Source organism: Mastigoproctus giganteus, chromosome 13 (genome assembly GCF_048544385.1).
Source record: "Mastigoproctus giganteus isolate SK-2022 chromosome 13, ASM4854438v1, whole genome shotgun sequence".
In the NCBI taxonomy this organism is placed as follows: Eukaryota; Metazoa; Arthropoda; class Arachnida; order Uropygi; family Thelyphonidae; genus Mastigoproctus; species Mastigoproctus giganteus.
In genome coordinates, this window is record NC_143587.1 from 71,019,897 (window position 1) to 71,041,382 (window position 21,486).

Here is a 21,486-nt window from a genome sequence, read left to right on the forward strand (position 1 = left end):
TCCACATCTTCGGCTCCAAACAGTCTTCAACTTGGTCCCAAAACCCAACCACCACAGAATGTCCTTCTCCTGAGAGCCAATGACACCAGCGAACTGAAAACTAGCCATGAGGTGAAGGAATCTGTATCCCAAACGTTCAAAAGCGATTTCAAGATGGTTAAAGTAAAATCCCTCAGAGCGATAAGAAATTGCCGAATCATCGTGGAAACAGCGTCCAAGCAAGATCTCAATACTATCTCCTCCTCCGCGTCACTCCCTGCTGCTGGCGTCGCCACTTCTGCTCCAAAAAAGATCAGATCCTGCCATTATATTCTATGGCGTTCCCAAAAACTATGCAAATGAGGACTTCTTAGAGGACCTTTACTTTAAGAACCTCATTGATTTAGGGTTCTCATACGATGAAATAAAGGAGGGCACTACGTTCCGGTTCAACACCAAATCAAACTCATCCTCGACTAATCATATGGTGATCAGCTTTACACCAAAGATTTATAAAGAAGTACTATCCCGTGAACGGGTGTTCTTGGCTGTGGCTCCCATAAGTTTAAAGCATTTACGATAGTAACCAAATGCTTTCTTTGCCTTGGCTATGGGCACACCACACAAAATTGCACTCACAGCTCTCCAACCTGCAGTCACTGTGCCCGTAGTGGGCACGTCATTGCAGACTGTCCACACAAAGAGGAACAGCCTGTCTGCATTAACTGTAAGAGGCGCAAGAGGGCTTCACAGCACTCGGTGAAAGATACTGTGGGGGGGGGGGTTATTAAGATTAATTATTCCCTCGTTTTTTTTCTTGTTTATATATTTAATCTTTTTATTATCTCATCTATATTTTTATATATTCTTATTTTTATAAGAGCTGTAAGCCTAGCAGATCAGCTGATCTGCTAGGCTATGGCTCTTTTCTGCCTCCACGTCGATCTTCCCACACTCAGGACTTTCTCCAGGTCATTCTGCCTTTCGCTATTATCTTTTCCCACTAAACTATCATGATCAGACTTTCTGTACGTGTTTCCCGCACTCCCTAAATTTCTTTCCGCCACACTCTCGCGCCTCTCCCCGGGATTCTCCTCCGGATCCTTTCCTATCAGGTTTCGGGACTCGGACTCTTGGGCTCCCTTCTTCTCTCTGCATGGCCTTTTTGTTTCCCTCCACTCCTTTATTTTTCGTCCAATCATTTGGTAGTCCTCCATCTCTCCTTAATTTCATTCGCTCATTTTTTTTTTCTACATCGTCCCGACCCGCGTCTGGTAGGTCGAGCTCCCTTCTTTGTGATGAGAGTATCCGGGCACTACATCATCACTAGAATTTTATCTGGGACTGTCCACTAACTTACCTTTTAGTCACACTTCCTTTCGAGACACCGCCCCTGAAATTGTTGGAGTGCCTTCCGAGCCGGCCCGTTTGTACTTTGTTTATCACTCTAACACGGTGTGTTCTCTGATCTCGGGGCTTCCCTTTCTGATGGAGTCCGAAACCATTCTAGGGTGTGGGCTGTAAGATTAAAAATCATACAGAATAAAAATAATAATAAGTTTGTTTTTATTAATTAAGAAATAGGAGTTCTTGTTGCTAGTGAATAAGAAAGTAATATCGTCTGATTTCAATAATAACAATTTTTCAGCATGGAATATAAATTTAATGGGTAGTAAGAAATAAAAGCAGAGCAATTAGCCATCAACTTCCGTTATAAGCGAGGAATAAACAGTAGAAACTACTGTAAAGCGGCATGGGTCCAAACAACAACAGACAAATTAAGCTTTATGGGGGGTCGAACCTAGCTGGTCATAAACAGGAAGTGGTTTCTTGACCAGCACATAAGTTTCTAAATATAGGTGCTGTGGTCAGGAGATGTGATTTTCGTGGTTTTAGAAGGCTACGGGGACAAAGGCGTTATATGATAGTGGAAGAGTTGTTTTTTGGATAATCGGTAAACAGCAAAGGGCACACCGTATAGGAGAAAATCTGGTAGAATTGTAAAAAGTGGGTGTATGGTAACACGTGCTACTGGGCAGGCTGAGTATAGGCCTTCTAACAAATGAAATGAGAAGAATTCGTAAATGAATATAGGATTGGAAGGAGTCACTGAGAATAGGGGTGGCGAAATCGGGAGTAAGATGAAGGAAAAAGGCAGTGAAATGTTTGGAAAACGGACACAAATTTGAGATTTTGGCGGTGTGAGTGAAAATGGTTTAGTCGGTCAGAGTTGAGCAAGCGCTGACCAGTTTAAGATGGTATAGTCAGTCAGTGTCAGTAAGTTGAGTAGTTGTAGTATAAATTAGTGTTGTAGAGAAGAAAGTGGATCAAGATAAGATGTAGCAGTTAGTCAACCCGTCAGCCAGTAGCAGACACAGTTTTGTTTCAGTAAAGAGAGTTCAGAGTTTTCAGAGTTTTTTACAGAGTTCAGTAAAGAGCAGAAGGCAACTAATATAGTTGAGAAAGCAGAATACGGCGAAGTTAGCTCATTGTAGGATAAATAAGATGTCTGATGCCCAGGAGATAATGAAGCTGAAGCTGATAGAATCCGGAGCCGGACCGAAGGGAGAACAAACATGCTGACCAGATGAAATGAATCGTTTTTTTAGGAGCAAAGGTACTCGAAACCCAAGAAGCAAACCCGAAAACTCCTGTCAAACTCTCCAAGGTTTGTGAAATGCGTTCCAGATGGAATTGACCTGCTGTTCAGTGCGAGAAAGATGAAGGACATGCCGCAGAGCCTCAAGATAACTAAGTAAGTGGCTAGTTACATAAGTATTCTCATACACACCAAGAACTGTAGGAACCTCGAAATTCAAGTAGCAGGACTTTTAAAAGATACTGTGTATAAGAAGTACTCAATTGTAAGGGTAGGTTATTTTAGGATATGTGCTGAAGGACATTAGCCAGAGCAAGTTAATAGATATATAAATAATTTTGGAAGGGAATACATATATATAAAATATTTGAAGTAATTTATGCCTTGTTTATAATTGCTTGATAGGCTACAATTAAATATGTTTTGGATGGGAATTAGAAGTGAGTGATACCTGTTAATAATCATTGTGATAAGTAAATGAATAAGTATTGAATAATGTAAGAAATAATAGAAAGAGGATTGATATTTTGTTATTAATGGTTTTAACCGATGCATGATTAAGATATATGTATATAAGAAGATGAGACTAGATCATGTAGTCATATGTTTGGGATTAATCATTTTGGTTTTGATGTATTCATGTAAATATGTACAATAAACTGAATTTTATATATAACCTTTGTGTGTTTTTTGTTCTTCTGAGTACCAGCCTATCTGAAGGGAATTAAATACATCTAAGAGCTTTTACCCTTGAACCTAAAATTTTCTGTCAAGTTAATAGTCAGATGCGCAAGTGGGGAGTATTGTAAAGGGGAACTAATCACAAGGAGATAGATAAAAGATAATAAGTAAAAGGATAAAATACATATAATATAATATAAATAAATAAAATAAGAAAAAATCCCCACCCCCACAGGGCGTTCTATTATCCCTTACTACTGTAAGTTTGCTACAGCCCTTTTTCTGTAAACAAGTACAGCTTCAAAACTGGCCTACCCATTGTATTACCTATTGGTCAGCGTCCCTCCTGCTGCTAAGCTAAACCGGTCCCTTTTGAAAAGTACACAGCGCAAGCAAATCTGCTGAGTGCTTCTCTGTTTTAAACATTAGATATTTTACAAAAATATGGTAAATTTTAAATTCCTAATTACATGTAAGAATGGTTCTTACAATACAACCTTCCCTGAATACCAACGTGCCCTGGAAATGATACGGCTCAGAAGTGCTGATGGAGAGTAAACCGAACAACTCTGTATTCCAGGTGAATCAGAATAAAACGTCTCCTGATGATGTTCACTCTCTTTCTTTCCCCAGCACTCCACAAAACCATAAACTTAAAGCTCTTCAAATCAATGGACATAGGTCACGAATCGTCGCAGATGAGATTCGTCTGGCTGCAGAGCAAAACGCTATGGACGTGATCTCTATCCAGGAACCATACTTCTCGAAAGGTCAGTTTGGGCATATCTCCAAGATTATGGGCTATTCCATTTATGCTCGAGTGGTATAACCTGTGCCCCAAGTCACAACCTGGCACTCCATAATCGACCAGGCCAGCTCTCCACCTATTGCAGCTCAACTGGGGAGTCGAACATTGACGTTACACTCACCAGCAGTGACTTAAATTCACGCATCAGTGACTGGGTTACAATTCCAGATTGGACACTCAGTGATCACAGAGCCATTGTGTTCCACATCTCTGTCGATGCACCTAACAGCCCCAACTCACCTAGAACACCAGACGTCGTCTGGTTCTGCACAAAAACTGTTGACTGGAACTCTTTTGATGCCTCCATCACTAATGACTTTCCATCAAACCCTACAGACAGCTTCAGCTTAACGTCTGCAGAAAATCTAGCCCAACTTATTCAACAATCTCTTATAAAAGCCTCATATAAATCAGCAAAGAAGAAGACCATCCGCTCTAAAATCCGCTGCTGGTGGTCCGAGGACCTTATCACTCTTCGCAAATCAGTTCACCGCGCTCGACGGTTATATCAGCGACACCGCAACTGGCCTGCTGACGACGTTATGCTATTATATAATGACTACATTGCAAAACAAAATGCCTTCAGTAAAGCAATTGCAACGAGAAAAAGAGAAACCTGGACCATCTTTGTAAAAGAATCCAACAGCAAAAACCCATGGGGCCTCATGTACAAGATAGCTCGGGAGACAACATTTACCTCTGATGTCCTTGGTACTGTTACCACTGAGACTCATGAAACCTCTGGCTGGTCAGACTCTATCAACCAAATTCTTGACACCTTATTTCCTATGGATAATCACAAGGCAAATAACAAGCGCACCATTGAGGAACGTACCGAGCCATTTACTTTAGAGGAAATTACCTCGGTGGTCAAGAAGATCAATGCGAAGAAGTGTCGAGGAATGGATATGATTGAATATGTGTTCATTCTCTGGCTGTTAAAATTAAGGCCTCTCTACTTGCTCTTGCTCTTCAATAAATGCCTCATGGAATGCATCTTTCCCTCGGTTTGGAAGGTTTCTTTGCTCCGTCTTATCAAAAAGCCAGATAAGCCTGCCTCAAATCCACGTGCCTAGAGACCAATTGCGCTGCTTGCTAATCTAGCGAAGATCTTGGAGCGGCTTATGGCTCTTCAACTAAGCTCTGTTTCAACAACAAAATCTCTTTTCTCCTTGTAAATATAGCTTCACCCCAGGTCACTCTCGCGAGGAGACCTTGTCTGACTTTGTCTGGCACATTATCAATTCTAAATCCAAGTTTGAACTGGCTATTATGGTCGACTTCGACACTGTTTGGTGGGACAGCGCCCAGACTGCCAGATGCGCCTTTCATATGTACAAATTATTTCAAAACTATTTCTCTGACCGCTCAAAAATTGTCAAGTCAAAATTCCTCCAAGTCTCTAGGAAGGTTTTTCGAGGGTGCCCCCAAGGTTTAGTCCTGGGGCCCCTTATCTGGAACATTGTGCTTCAAGACTGGCTGGGCCGCTATCTCCAGAATTGCAAAATTTTTGCTTTCGCCGATGACCTGACAATTGTGGTTTCAGGCAGTTCTCGTGCTGTGTTGGAGGTGAATGCCAACCGGATTTTAACTGACCTTTCCACCTGGTCATTGGCTAACAAACTTAAAATTAATTAATCCAGTGAAAACAAAAATGATGTTTTTAAATCCAAATTGGATCTCAGGAGGCCTCCCCAAGTCAAAATGTTTGGCAAGCGGCTTCCTATACTCACTGAGGCAAAACTCCTTGGGGTCATTATTGACCACAAGCTTTCCTTCTATCCTCATCTGATTCACATAAGTACTAAAATCAAAAAGTTCACAGGGTTAATTATTCGAATATCCAGAGGGGAGTGGAGTCTCTCTCTCTAGGAAGTCACACTTTCTCTACTATAATGCTGTTTTCCTGCCCATAGTCACCTATGCAGCAGGAGCTTGGTTTCATCGGGCTACCAATTCTAAAATAAGGTTAAAACTGAATTCCGTCCAGCGGAGCATGCTACTCTCTATTCTCAGAGTCTGTAGAACAGTTTCCACCCCTGCAGTGCAAGTTATTGCGGGGTCCCTCCCATTGGATCTATTTCTCATCTATCGTGGCATCTGCTTTCGACACAAAAAAACAAATACCTTCAGAATTACTTAGTATCCAGCTAAATTTAAATGAAGATCCTAAAAAAAGAGAACTCCAGATGCTATAACGAGCTTATTAGCACCTGGCAGACCAGATGGGACACCACCGCACTTGGAGCGACGACAAGAAAATTCCTGCTTGATGTGACCTTATTACTCTCTAAATCGGTTAAAACCTGGTGCTCTTTACCTATGGAAACTTCCTTTCTGGTAACTGGACATGACTCTCTCTCAATCAAAAACTCTTTCAGTTTCTCTTGCATCACACCGATCTCTGCAGCTGCGGGTATACAGAAGATTGGAGTCACCTGCTCTTTAACTCTGCAATCTATGACGATCTTAGGGTGAAGCTCCGAAGTTACGTTCCAGATCTCTCTCCGGGACAAGAGGAAATGCTTCTGCATAATAGGAATCATCTTTCAGCTCTTCAGAACTTTGCCTCCGAGGTGTTTGCTCGCAGAAAAGAATCAACGCCAGATTAGCGCACCAAAACAATCCACCAAATACAATTGTGTAAGCGGGTCAATAGTTTGGTTCTCTGATTTATTTTCTTCTATGGTTCATGTTTGCATGAATTGTCATTGCACTGATCCTTAAAGGTCACCAATTCCACATCTGAATTATTATTCTGGATACAAGATTCCTTTTTTTATTTATTTATGTTTTTTTTATATAAACCCCAAACACGAGAGGTATTAGAACCTTGGGTTGGAGGTTGAGAAGACGAAAGAAGATGTTGACATTGGACTTGAACTTCTGTAGACTGTAATATTCAGGAAATACGTATGAAGGAAGGTTGTTCCAGAAAACGGCAGTTGAATGAATAAACGAGGAAGATGAAATGTTGGTTCTGTGGGTTTGAAGTTGGACAGTAAATGGATGGTGACTGGTGGCGGCACGTGTTCGGACTGTTTTGAAAGAGAGAGAGGGGAATTACAGAAGCCAATTCAGAAGAACAGTGCCCATGGAAGTATCTGTAGAAGAGGCATGCAGCAGAAACAGTACGTCTATGAGACAGAGAGTGGAGAGACTCTATTAGAATTGAATCATTAATTAACCTAACTGCCCTCTTCTGAATGGAATCAAGAAGCCTGAGAGAGGTTTTGGGAGCACCACCACCCCAGATGTGAGAACAATATTCCATGGCAGGGCGGATTTGCGATTTATACAGAGTGAGCAGCTGTTTGGAAGAAAAGTAACGCCTAGAGCGAAAGAGAAACCCAAGTTTTTTAGATGCAGAGGAAGCAATATTTGTAAAGTGGTTGTGCCAAGAGAAATTAGAAGTCAGGGTAATCCCCAAAAGAGATATATCATTTTGCCTAGAAATCGGAGTGTCACTAAACAAAAGCATAGGAGCAGAAGAATCCGTTTTGCGAGATATAAGACAAGACTGAGTTTTAGAAGGGTTGAAATCAACTAAGATTTCTTTGTCCCACTGGAGAATTACCTGAAGATCGGCATTTAAGGAATTAGTAGCAGATTTTCGAGAAGTTGAAGCTGATTCAGCAGGATAAGGTTTTTCAAAATGGAAAGTGGAATGCAATGTGCTATCTTCGGCAAAACTATGGATAGGTTACGAGTCAATGGAAGAAGGTCATTAATATACAAGAGGAAAAGAGTGGAGGAAAGAACTGAACCTTGGGGGACACCGGCATTAGTGGAGAAGTTAGAAGACAGAGAGCGAAAGAGTAGAAGTAATTGCAATGGGACGATAATTGGATGGGAGGGATTTGTCACCCTTTTTAGGAACTGGCTGGATATGAGCAAATTTCAAAGCAGAAGGAAAAGGACATTTGGAATAAGAAAGTGAAAAAAGGCGGCAAAGAATAGGAGTAAGTTCAGGAGCACAGGTTTTGAGAACTAGTGGAGAAATACCATCAGGACCTGGAGCTTTCTTAGCATCAAGATTCATCAAAATCCTTCTGATATCCTTTTGACGGAAGACCACAGGAGGCATTGAATGGAGCGTGTTGGGAATGGTGGGAAGTGTTTTACCAAGATCATTAATACATGAGTTTGAAGAAAAATGGGATGCTAACAGGTCAGCTTTATCCTTGGCTGAAGTGACAACAGAACCATCTGGTATGGACAGAGGTGGGAGCAGAGATGGGCAAAAGTTGCGGCCAATAGCTTTGGCAAGAGACCAGAATGCACAGCTAACATTGGGGCAAGAAGCAAGTTTTCTACTCTTAGCCTGTTCAAACTCTAGTTTGGACTGATTAATAACTGCTTTACAATTGTTGCGAGCTTTGATGTAGGCAGTAAATGAAACTGAAGAATTAGAAACAAGCCAATTACGATATGCAACTTTCTTCTCTTGAACATCCTTAGAACATTTATTGGAAAACCAAGGTTTAGATAAGGGACGAGATTTTAAAGTGGAGTGTCGGATAAAGGATTCCATTCCTGCAAGAATAATTTCACTGACAAGATCTGAGCAAACGTTGACATCAGAACTTTTGAAACAGTAATCCGACCAAGGAAAAGAAGAAAAGAAGTTTCGCAGGTTATCCCATTTTGCATTCTTGTAATGCCAAACAACACGAGGTTGGGAATAGCCATGAGATAAAGGTTCAATTGGAGAAGAGACAATCACCAAGTTGTGATCTGACGTGCCTAAAGGACCTCTCACTTCGACCGTGTACTTAGAAGGGTTGTTTGTGAGAAAAAGATCAAGCGTATTGGCTGTATGTTTAGGATTGTCCGGTATTCTTGTGGGTAAATGAACAATCTGTGCAAAGTCATTAGTAATTGCAAAAGCCTCAGCATCTCGACCAGCTGGGTCGGTGTGACTAGAAAACGGAAGCCAGCTGGAGTTGTGAACATTAAAATCACCAAGGAAAATTACCTCACTGTTAGGAAAGTTGGACTGGAGAAAGTCAAGTTGCAAAGAGAGGAAGTCAAAGAGCTCCAAGTGATTAGTGGAGTTGGGAGAACGGTATAGACAACAGATGAATTTGACACAATGAGGTAGAGAGATTTTAAGATAGAGAAGATCAAAGAGAGGAGATTCCAAATTGCCAAGTCTCTGACAGGGAATATCGGAATGGACATATGCACAAGTTCCACCTTTAAGGCGAAAGGAATCATACAGCGAATAATTTGGGCATCTGAGATGAGCAGTAGTTGAATCAACCGATAACTGAGATTCTGTCAGAAAAGGTACATGGGGTTTGACAGACTGCAAGTGGAAATGGACATCGTTGAGATTAGAATTGGGACCACGTATATTTGTGAAATGAATTAGGAAGTGCTTGGGAGGTTTAGATCTTTTCGTAGATAAGCTTGCTCTATTAGTTTGACAATTCATGGTCTATTCAATAGTAAGAAAAAGTGAGTGGGACATACTGTATGAAGTAATGAAATTTTTGGATATATCGTACACGTGGTAAGAATGTACCTAGATCTTGACATAACGTGGCCTCGACAATGCTCCCCGCATACACACTACTCGGACTCCCTCCAGTCACTATCTGGCAGAGTAGAGGTAGCAAGATTATACACTAGCTGATCCGGAAGCTTCCTAGAGAGTTACCAATAGGTTCGGTCCGGTGTACTAACTAGCGGCCGGACTGCGAACATCGTTTTAGAGCTGTACCCTCGAAATGTAAGGAATATTGGATCTCGCCACGAGGTTCATCCTAACCTCAAAAGTCATCAATCATACTACATGATGGAAGAGATAGAGAAGGGTTGACCGGAACTTAGCTCTAGGGACTAAACATGGGTTCCACCACTTCAAGCCTCCAATAAGCAAAGTGGTGGTATTTCACCCGTTGATGAGAGTCATCTACCACCTAGTACTGCCTGGTAACATAGAGGGGCGGCGTTCCTCCATGTGGTGTGGGCGCCACACCTCGATCCCTGCTTACGTTAGTTCACACCTGGGTGGTCACCCACCATGTGCATGGAGGTTATACCCAGTATTACTAACAGTCCCACCATCGTGAAGGTGCAAGCAGAGGATTTGGCTAACACAGACCGTCCGGAATTCACCGAAATTGGGTCCACTTGACTTGAGTGTCACCCGAATATCAGTTCCATCAGCGTTTTAGACTCCCAGGTAGAAAGTACAGCTTGTCTGGCATATCTGAGAGAATGTCTGTGACAAGCTCAAGGACCAAAGCTAGCCTTTTTGTTGTGGAGCGCCCTCTAGGACCAAAATGCATGTTGACGGCTGCATTGGCGAAGATGGCATCCTGAAGATATGGCAGCATGATCTTATCAATACTTTTTTTGATTATTGACGATACAGCAATTGGACGATAGCTTATATGGTTATTACTACTAGCCTGTTTTGGAATCGTGGTAATTCTAAAAGTCTTCCGTAGTCTTGGAAGGAATGGCTGGGAAATGCACTTGGAAATAATATGAACTAAAGAATCAATGATGAATGCACTGGTCATTTTAATAATAAAACTAGGGATGCCGTCACGGTCTTCTCTACTATCATTTCGTAAAGTGTAAAGTGTGTTTAGGGTCAAGCGGCACCAGGGGTTTCCCCATCTCGCGTAGTTTACATTGTGGGTGAACCAGTTGACTGGAAAAGCCAGAGATTTAAAAGTGTATTGACTTTGTATATGTGTGATGCCTTGTACCGTTGTTCATCTGGTCATTTAGCCGCCAGACCCCTACTGAGGCCCGAAGTTGTCCCACCTTCGCCCCGTGGAGGCAGACCAGGTACTCACTAGTATATAGTTTACTCTGGCAGGTCCTGCCACCTGATTTCCTGAGATTTCAGTGGCTGGGACCTATAATAAAAATAAAAAATCGCATATGCGTCGCGGAAAGCGCTAGGAGAAAATGTTGGGCAAAATTAATTTCGATTGGTGATTTTAGATTGTGTGGGACGGGTTCACGTTGCTGTGAGATAGAGCGGGATGAAGGCTGAAGACTGGGGGGAGATAGACAGAAATATGGAAGGCAACTCAAGTTTACAGTGGGGCATACCCATGCCCCACCAGAGGGAAGAAATAGGGTGGCTACGAACTATCAATTCGTAATTGGTTAATGATTTTCTGAACTGTATTCTGGTTTATAAGTTTGTTGATTAGTAGGGCTTGACTAGGAAGCATTTCATGTTGAACGCGATTTGTGTGTTTATAAGAATTGAATTCTTTAAATCTGCTTTGCATGTCTTCAGTGCAGATGTCAAAATTGAATGTTTCCATATTGAATTTTATCCATTCCAAAGTCTGGTCATGCTGCAAGGTAGCTCTTGTTTTTGAAGAAAGTGCCCTTATATTATGCTTATGCTTGAATTTTTGTACGCCTGAATTTTTTTGAACTGAAACAATGCTCTGCTCTTTTTATACTTTATGTTTGTTGATGAAGTGCAGTACTTCTTCCACTGCCTGTGGCATTTTTGTTTCCTTTTAAAGTATGATTTTAGATGGGATTTGAACCAGGTTTTGGATAGAAAAGAAAGCCTTACGAGTTTGGATGCCGACTCTGTTCTTAATTGATTCAACCATTTTATTAGTAGAAACGTGGCGTCCTGAATAGGTATATTTTTGAGAGACTCCCACGAGTAATATTTCAAGAGTTATAAAAACTGTTCTTTCTGAAGGAATTTAATTGATGATATTCTTCTGGTGATTTCCAGAGTGGAGCGAGGATTCCCACAGCAAATTGCTGTTTGCAGTTGTCTACTTTTGTGGTCAGATCTAAATGTAATGTTGCTGCTACGTTTTACTTGAAGTTGAAGATTAGAATAAACAAGATCAAGCGCTTGATTACCTTTTGTAACAGGGACGTTGATATTTTTAGCTCCTAGAAATAATAAGGAGTCGGACAATTTGTAGCAATATGAAAAATAGTTAGCAATTCTACTAATACAACATAGTATAATCTTTTTTTTTTTAATAATATGTACTACAGTATTAAACAAGGTTAAGAACGAATTATATTCGATTCAGCGTGCCATGCTTTCAAGAATAAGCAGAGTATATAGAACTGTATCTACATATAATAGCAGGAGCTGTTGTTATTTTTTGGTTTTCAGGAGCATTAGCAACTAAGGCCATATTGCTCCGGGGATATGCGATGGTCATTCCCTGACCTTACCGCATCCTCCGTATTTGGTGGTCACGGGTTCGAACCCCGGTCTAATCAAGAAGCGTGTGCTACGCACTGCTGTTCCTGGCTACTGTGGCGCCAATAGCAGGAATATTACCCCTAGATTATATATTTTATACAGAGGATGTTTGTACAATTTAAGGAAGGGTAATGAGATACAGTTTATGGGAATTAGTACTCGGTTGAATAATAGGAGAAGCATGCCGACAAGAAGCACATGGATATGTGAACGGTGTGACGATACAAAAAATACAAAGAGTAGAAGAAAAATGGAAGGTTCTTTTTTATCTCTGTTAAAATATAGAAAAGGCAATAATAAACAACTTGGAGCATGTTTTTTCTTTTAATTCTCCCCTGTGTACTGATATGTGCAGAGGGCAAATTTATATCCTACAAATTTTCTTGCATTGCTAAGAAACATTGAATAAGTTTTAATTCAATTTATTTATCCAGTACATTCATTGAGATTTTCATAATACTGAGAGCTAAATAAATTTGTCAGGATTCAGAATTCGGTGTTTAGGAATCAGTGAATATCCACCAGTTTTCCAAAGGTTGGTATCGCATCTGAAACAGATATATTTCATGGGTTAATACAAAGAATTCCAGCGTAAATAAAAATATTTTAGTTCAGGAGAATAAAAATTTTTGTAGATCACTTTGAACAAAAAACATGAAGGTAAGAGTTTTCTTTATACAAAAATGGAATTCGCAGTTATCGAGTGAATTTAAAACATTTAAAGGATAAAAAAGTTCTGTAAGGGTACACGTTTACTAAATATATATATATATATATATATATATATATATATATATATTTAGTAAAAGTATATATATATATATATATATATATATATATGATAATGATGTTACGTGTCAGATGAATTACATAGTCGTGCATAAAAAGGTACATATAATTTAGGTTATGTATTATTATTATACGAAAGAAACTATTTAGAGAAACATTTAGAAATTGGGAATTTTTAATATTATTGAATTAGAAATAACAAATGTAACAGGTCGGGGGTTATACTGGGCAATGGAAGCAAATCCACATGAGAAGAAAAAATATTTTCTTCAGTACATTCAGTTGTTGAAACGAAATGGGTAGAAATGCCTTAAGCTGAAGCAAATAGTAAATACGGTAGGGCTGAAGGTAGGCGACCATCACCTGATGCGACCCAAACTCGTGCTGAAATGCCTAACGAAACTTGGAACCAGGAAAATGCAGAGACGGAAATAGACTGAAAATAGAGTTGATGTGATCATTGTAGAAAACGAGGCAGTCACCACCTGAACGACCCTACACTATTTCATGAGTGGTTCCTTTTGTGGAGTGGGGACAATACGCACACGGTTTCGGCGCGTTAAAGAAAATTTTTAAATAAATTTAAGAAAATAGAAAAAAATTGAATTAAATGTATTGCTATGTATAAGTGGAGTTTTGGAGGTTGTGGAGAGGACAAAGTGAGAGAGGGCGGCAAGAGTGGCAAGAAGCAAAGTGTTTGGATGGAAAGTGTGGGTTACGGAAAGAAGATATGCTCCGAATTTTAGTGTGTCGGTCGGCTATCGGTTGGTTTTGATCAGAAATCCAAGTCAATATTACATGTTGCAGTTCTGAAGATTAATTTGTAGGAAATTGGCCTCCTAGTCTGAGGAATCGATCCGCCTTAATGAAGCCAGGTAGCCATAGTATGTATAGCCATAGTAGAAATTCAATGCAGCAGTCATCTATGGAACATCTTTGGTGATCCAGAAGTCAATGGCATATTAATGATCATGCAAGAGGATATGCAAAATACTGTTGTTTCCAATGCCTATGGGACAGCATTTTTACCACACACTATTTATCAGACGCAGATGGCCTCAAATTATCATATACGAGCCAGGAACAAGAAAGGTGTAGTATGTTCCATTAGAGACCCAATGCATAATTTCTTGTAAATGATTTTTTTACGATATTAAACCTGTCTAATGGAGAATTTTTAAACGTTTTTGGTAAGATGGATTTAAGAGAATATATGTGTTATTTAAGTGCGAAATATCTAAAGAAGAGTACCACGAAAGTGAAAGAAGAAATCTTTGAGGGACCACAAATTAGATATTTTCTGCAGGTTGGAATCTTTGAAAAATGCCTAACCTTGTTTCTAGTGAAAGCATGGCAGTCTTTCAAATAGTTGTGAGAATACTTTTAATAACCTGAGGTGTCCCACATATAAAGATGTAATTCAGAAAATTGAATTGGGGTGCACGCCTTTGAAAATTAATTTATTTAGATTCTGATTTAGACATTAAAAAAAAAAAAAAAAAAAACTTGGATCAGAAAGCAATTGTGCGAATGAATCATTAAATGCAGCACTCTTCTGTGGATCATCGTGGTGACCCAGAAGTCAATGAAATATTGATGATCTTGCAAGAGGATATGAGGAATAAGTCAATAGAAATCGCTACGAACGTTTCTGTAATGACCGTATGTTCAAAGATTCCTACTGGATATTTTAGTGCGACATTCAAGACAAAGCTTACCAAAGGAAATCATCCGCACAATATTTTTAAATTGCACATATCTTTTGTACACGAGTGCTCTGTATTACTTTAACTGTATGTGTAAAATATCTAGGGTTTAAATTATAAATATACTAATGAGTGTAAGCATATACACTGATGTGTTTTGTATTGAAATAGTCTTAACCAAACAACCAGGTTATATGAACCCGTCATGTCAACAAGGAATTGTTCAGGCAGGTGGACGACGGTCAGTAATGGTCTGGGGTGTGTTCAGCTGACAAACGTTTGGATCTCTGGTGCATCTAGTCACCTCTCTGAATAGTCCAGGTTATGTGTTCATCCTAGCAGACCATCTGCATCTCTTCATGTCATCGTACACACACAGGGCAATGGACTCTTTGAGCAGGAAAAGTCGCCTCCACCCAGAGCAGTGGTGACTAGAACATGGTTCGAAGAGCATTCTGCAGATTTTACCACCATGGAATGGCCTCCCCATTCACAGACATGAACCCTGTGGAAGATATTTGGGATGCTGTAGAAAGGTCCATTCGAGCTTTGGATTCTCTACCGAGGAATGAGACGGTGGATAGCGGTGCAGCAAACATGGGTGGAAATACTTGTGGAATGCTTTCCCGAATTAGTGGACTCATTGCATCGCCGTGTGACTGCCCTTATCAGGGCGAAGGGTGGGCCTACCCGTTAGTAGATAGGTATGCCATGATTTCTGTCCACTCAGTGTAAAACTTATGAAAAAAAATAGTATCATTTTGTTGGCTAGAATATTCTAAAATAAATACACAAATTGCTACTTACTTGAAATATTTATCAAGCATACTGATGCCTAGCCGATGATAGGCCCAGGGATTATAATATTAACCGGCGGAGGTTGAATTATAATTTCTCCAAACATCAGCCAACATTCCTAGAAATTAGATAAATTAGTAATGAATAAGAGGTAATATTAAAACTTACTAGGGCGTGTACTCAGTTAGAAATTCTCAGTAGAAACAGTGATGATTATCCAACTTTTTGAGTATAAAATGGTTGTCAGCTTAAATCTGATTATGAATGTCAGTAGTTAAGATTGGTGTCTGAAATATGCAAAATAGGTGAGTGTGGCTTCATTGTAGCTGCCTGCTGATTGGCTGTTGTGCTGTCCTTGCTCCTCTCTATGATTGGTTGCGGCTGGCTCTGTGATTGGTTGTTGAATGCAGGGGGAAAATTATTTTAGTTATTATTCTGCTCACTAGATGGCGCCACCGCCTTCCTTTTCTTAATATTAATTTTCTGCTGAGGTTCAAATCGATGTCTTCCGTGGGGGCAGTCTGGCACTTATCCACTTGGTTACTATTTAAGTTGAGTGTATGAGTGCAATGTGGCTGATATAGGTCAGTGTGCGAGTGTGCCATCAAGAGATCTGTATTCTGCAATAAATTGTGGCCCGGGGGAGGCTTTGCTTCACAGAAGTAGTGCCGAACGTTTTTTTGGAAGGTAATAACAATTTTTTTTTTATTTTTTGTGTTGATTCTATTGGAAATATATACAGGGTGATTCATTACCAGTGCGACATACTTGCAGGAGGTGTAGGGGGCACAAAGACGAATCGGAATCACATAAATCATTGCAGGGTCCGAAATGCCTTCGTCATGCGGTAGAGGATGTCGAACGGGAGACCGCATGAACAGTAATCCCGCTGGAAGTCAGCATTTGCGAACCGTTTCTGTTGAAGAAACCAAGTAGCAAAAGTCCTCCGGAGTGGATAATCCACAGGCTCCAATGATTGGACGCGTTGCAGATGGTATGAACTCATTTGGTTTGTTGACAGTATCCTCCATACAGTGGATTGGGAAATACCCAATCGTTGGCCTATCGCTCGAGTACTCGTAGTCGGATTGCCTTCGGCAAGACGTAGGACATTCTCTTCATTGTCTGGCGTCCTCGTCATTCGCTCTCGATTCATGGTACCTCTCCTGAAACAACCAGTCTCACGTAACCTTCTGTGTACACATGCGAAAATCGTATGATGAGGAGAACGCCTGTGCGGGAAACATTCCTGGTACAAGTGCAGAGCAGTGCGCCCGTTACAGTCCGCAGCTCCATACGCGAGGTGCATGTCGGCCAGTTCAACGTTTGAACACTCGTCTATCCTACTGCCTTGGGAACTGGTTTGGAAACGCTGCCTTCCAGCAGGATCGCTGTTCACGCGATCTCCCGTTCAACATCCTCTACCGCATGACGAAGTCATTTCGAACCCTGCAGTGCTATGTGATTCAGATTCGTATTTGTGCCTCCTACATCTCCTGCAAATTTGTCGCACTGGTAGCGAATCACCCTGTACTGTGCTGTTATTAGTCCACTTTACCATTGAAAACCTGAAAACTAAAGATTTTTTTTTGTGTTTTATATTGTTTAATGTGTAAATTTATTTTTACCAATAAGTTAGGCTATGAATTGAGACTCCATCTGTCGGTCCTTTTGGAAGCTGAAAATGAAAATTTTTTTCTCTATATTGAAATATAATGATTTTACATTATAAAAAGTAATTTTCCAAAGCTGTTTAAGATTTTAAAGCTATTGATTAATTGTAAAATTTAAAAAGCTATTTCTCTAGTAGCAAAGAAAAAGATTTTTTTAGCACAAGATTTACAGGGTTCACTACAAAAACACAAAAGGTTAAACTGTTAAGAGAAAAAGGATAAAAATCAACACAAGTTAAAATCAAGTACAACCGTTCTAAGTACACAGTCGAAGTAAGAGATCCTTTAGGCACGTCAGATCACCACATGGTGATTGTCTCTTCTCCAATGGAGCCTTTATCTATCTCATTGTTATTCCCAACCTCGTGTTGTTTGACATTACTAGAATGCAAAATGGGATGACCTGCGAGATTTCTTTTTTTCTTTTCCTTTGTTGGATTACTGTTTTCGAAACTTCTGATTTCAATGTTTGCTCAGATCCTGTCAGTGAAATTATTCTTTCAGGAATGGAATCCATTGTCCCACACTCCAATTTAAAATCTCATCCTTTTTTTAAACCTTGGTTTTCTAATAAATGTGCTAAGGCTGTTCAAGAGAAGAATGTTGCATATCGTAATTGGCTTGTTTCCAATTCTTCAGTTTCATTTTCTGCCTACACCAAAGCTCAAAACAATTGTAAAGCAGTTATTAATCAGCCCAGACTCAAGTTTGAACAGTATAAGATTAGAAAACTTTCTTCTTGCCCTAATAATAGCCGAGCATTCTGGTCTCTTGCCAAAGCTGTTGGCAGCAACTTTTGCCCATCTTTGCTCCCACCTCTGTCCAAACCAGATGGTTCTGTTATCACTTCAGACAAGGATAAAGCTGACCTGCTAGCATCCCATTTTACGTCCAAATCATGTGTTAATGATCTTGGTATAACAGCTCCCACCATTCTCAACACGCTCCATTCAACACCTCCTGTGGTCTTCCGTCAAAAGGATATCAGAAGGATTTTGACGAATCTTGATTCCAAGAAAGCTCGAGGTTCCGATGATATTTCTCCACTTGTTCTCAATACCTGTGCTCTTGAACTTACTGCTGTTCTTTGCCGCCATTTTTCACTTTTTATTCCAAAGTTGTTTTTCCTTCTGCTTGGAAATTTGCTCATATCCAGCCAATTCCTAAAAATGGTGACAAATCCCTCCCATCCAATCATCATACCATTGAAATTACTTATACTCTTTCTAACGTAATGGACAAATCGATTAACCACCAACTCTTCAACTACCTAGAAACGTTTCGTCTGATGAACGATCGGCAGTATAGATTCCATCAATGTTGAGATCCACCGGTGATATTCTCGCTTATATTACCCATTTATGGACTAATTCAAGGGAAAACTTTGGTGAAACAGAAGCAGTTGCTCTTGACATCCAAAAGGCTTTCGATCGTGTTTGGCATAAAGGTCTTCTAAACAAGCTTCCATCTTATGGTTTGCCAACTGTTTTTTGTAATTGGTTATCCAGTTTTCTCTCTGATCGCTAACTGAGAGTAATGGTAGATGGCTCTCTGTCTTCTAACTTCTCCACTAATGCTGGTGTCCCCGAAAGTTCAGTTCTTTCCCCCACTCTTTTGCTCTTGTATATTAATGATCTTCTTCCATTGACTGGACATCCTATCCATAGTTTTGCCGATGATAGCACATTGCATTCAACTTTCCATTTTGAGAAACCTTGCCCTGCTCAATCAGCTTCAACTTCTCGAAAATCTGCTACCAATTCCTTAAATGCCGATCTCCAGGTAATTCTCAAGATTCGGTTGTTTCAGATTCCTTAACTTATCTTGATGTAGACCCGGCACAGTTTACCAGTTTGGTTAATCAATACAATAAAACCTTAATCACGTATCGAAAAAACGACTACAGTAATTTCTAAAACTCACTCTTGTCTTATATCTCGCAAAAAGGATTCTTCTGCTCCTATGCTTATCTTTGGTGACACTTCGATTTCAAGGCAGTTGTAATACTCGATAAACACTATTATATTAATAAGTTAGATTCGGTTGTTTCAGATTCCTGCACTTACCTTGAAGTAGATCCGGCACTGTTTAACAATTTGGTCAATCAATACAATAAAACGTTAACCACCTATCGAAAAAACGATTACATTACTATGGCTCAGTTAAAGGAATTGTTGTTGTTGTTATTTGGTTTTTTAGGAGCATTAGCAACTAAGGCCATATTGCTCCGGGATATGCGGTGGTCATTCCCTGACCTTTCCGCATCCTCCGTATTTGGTGGTGACGGGCTCGAACCCCGGTCTAATCAAGAAGCATGTGCTACGCACTGGTGCTCCTTCCCACCTGGCTACGGAGGCGCCTAAAGGAATTGAAGGCCAGAACATGTATGTAACATTATAAAACCCTTTAGGCAGGTTATACAATTTGGGATTAAGAACTACGGTACACTATTTAATAATCTTAAGGACTGTAGACTTGGCGCTAATGATAATTTATTCTCACTAGATGTTACCTCATTATATACGAATGTAAACGTTGAATACACATTAGATATTCTTTGGGATATGTTAAATAATATCTCGATACAGATTAATCATACGAAGCTTCCTAGTAAAGAAATTTTTCGCTTAATTAAACTGTTAGTTGAGGCTAACTACATCACCTTTCGAGACAAGGAGTACAAACAAATTTTTGGGTTGCCGATGGCATTGAGCTTGAGCGGCTTAATATCGGAGGTATATATCTCTCAACGATTGAACATATATATTTGACGCTTTTTCGACTCTGTATCACATACTATGGGAGGTATTTAGACGATGTTCTAGTTATTACCGATAGTAGTACTATCCAAGACATTTTACATTCGTTAAATAAGATTCATTCTAGACTGAAATTTACATTGGAAAGGGAGGGTACGGATACAAAGTCATTAAATTTTTTAAATTTCACGCTTACTCGAGACTCGAATAAAATCCAATTTAGCATCTATCGAAAACCTACAAACACCGAAATGCTTCTGCATTATAACGGCTATAACGGCTATAACGGCTATCACCCGTTCTCCTACAAAAGATCGATTATCTTTAATCAATTTATAAATGCCTATAAATATTCAACGATGGAATCTGCTTTGTGCTCAGAAGTACAAATACTAACCAGCAGATTCTTAAACAGGGGTTATCCCCTTGCCACAATCTACTGAATTAGGGTACAAGCTAGGGATAGGATAAAAAATACTCACCAACCATCATCAATCGTAATATTAAACAATACTTTATTTTAGTCCCATATGTTGAACAGTGGCACAAACAGCTTAACAGATTCTTTAAAGATACCGAATTTAAAATTGTGGCCAGGCCAAACGGAAACTACACACTATACTGAAAATTCGCTCAGTCCTTTCCTCGTTCGCAACACAAATAAATGACCTGGTATACAACATATCTTGAGGGGACTGCAACTCGTCATACCAAGGTTCTACGCGTTTCCTCTGAATTTTTGTGTAAATCAACATGCGGTCTCAGTTCGTGCTTCTCGTTCAGCAGCGTCAAAATTAGCCTTCCATGCCGTCAACGAAAAACATACTTTTTTATTTAACGAGGCCAAAATACTCAGTGTCCAACGTAATTATACCAGATTATTAATTGCAGAAACTGTCGAGATTAAATTACATGAGAATTCTGTTAATGTTCGCCGGCCATTTCTAATCTCCGGTTCGTTGGCTTTTACGCGCATGCGCGAAAACAAATAATCCCTATTTAAGTGTTATGCTCACCCCTGTTCGGTAGTTTTCGTTCCTGTTATCACGACATGCAATCGAAAAGCACTGTCAGCTTAAGGAAGGAAAATCGTTTTTTTTGGAATTTTTTTCCCTTAAATTTCGTTTCATTAATTTAATTTTTATTTACGTTAGATTGATCTTAAATTGAGTCTCATTTGATTTGTAATTGTGTTCAATTGAGTTTTAATTATATTTTTTATGTTTTACGGTAACGTAAGATTTGTGTTAATTTTTCGTTTTAATTGCTGGAGAGTATCATACGGAAGTGTTCTACGTATTACATTGAGGTAAACGTCTCTTATTATTTTACGAAGTACAGTTTTTTGAAAATGAAGAGGATATGTCGTCATATCCGCTTCAGTTGTTCCTCGCTTAACCTATTTGGATGTCACGTTAAAATTAATGCATGTGCCACAGCAGTTCCTGAGAGTTCCTGCTGTAAATA

At 39.7% G+C, this 21,486-nt stretch overlaps 1 protein-coding gene across 2 annotated transcripts in view; it reads right to left on the reverse strand.

The window, feature by feature from the left end:
- Positions 1-12,684: 12,684 nt before the first annotated feature.
- The window catches only part of LOC150076155 (uncharacterized), a 40,941-nt gene continuing 32,139 nt past the window's right edge, over positions 12,685-21,486 (reverse strand). For both annotated transcript variants that reach the window (XM_090387631.1, XM_090387630.1), the window contains 2 exons: positions 15,597-15,705; positions 12,685-12,842 (listed from right to left, as the gene is read on the reverse strand). In XM_090387631.1, the coding sequence (XP_090243757.1) occupies positions 15,625-15,705 (81 nt within the window). In that variant the 3' untranslated portion in view covers positions 12,685-12,842; positions 15,597-15,624. The remainder of the gene's footprint in view (positions 12,843-15,596; positions 15,706-21,486) is intronic.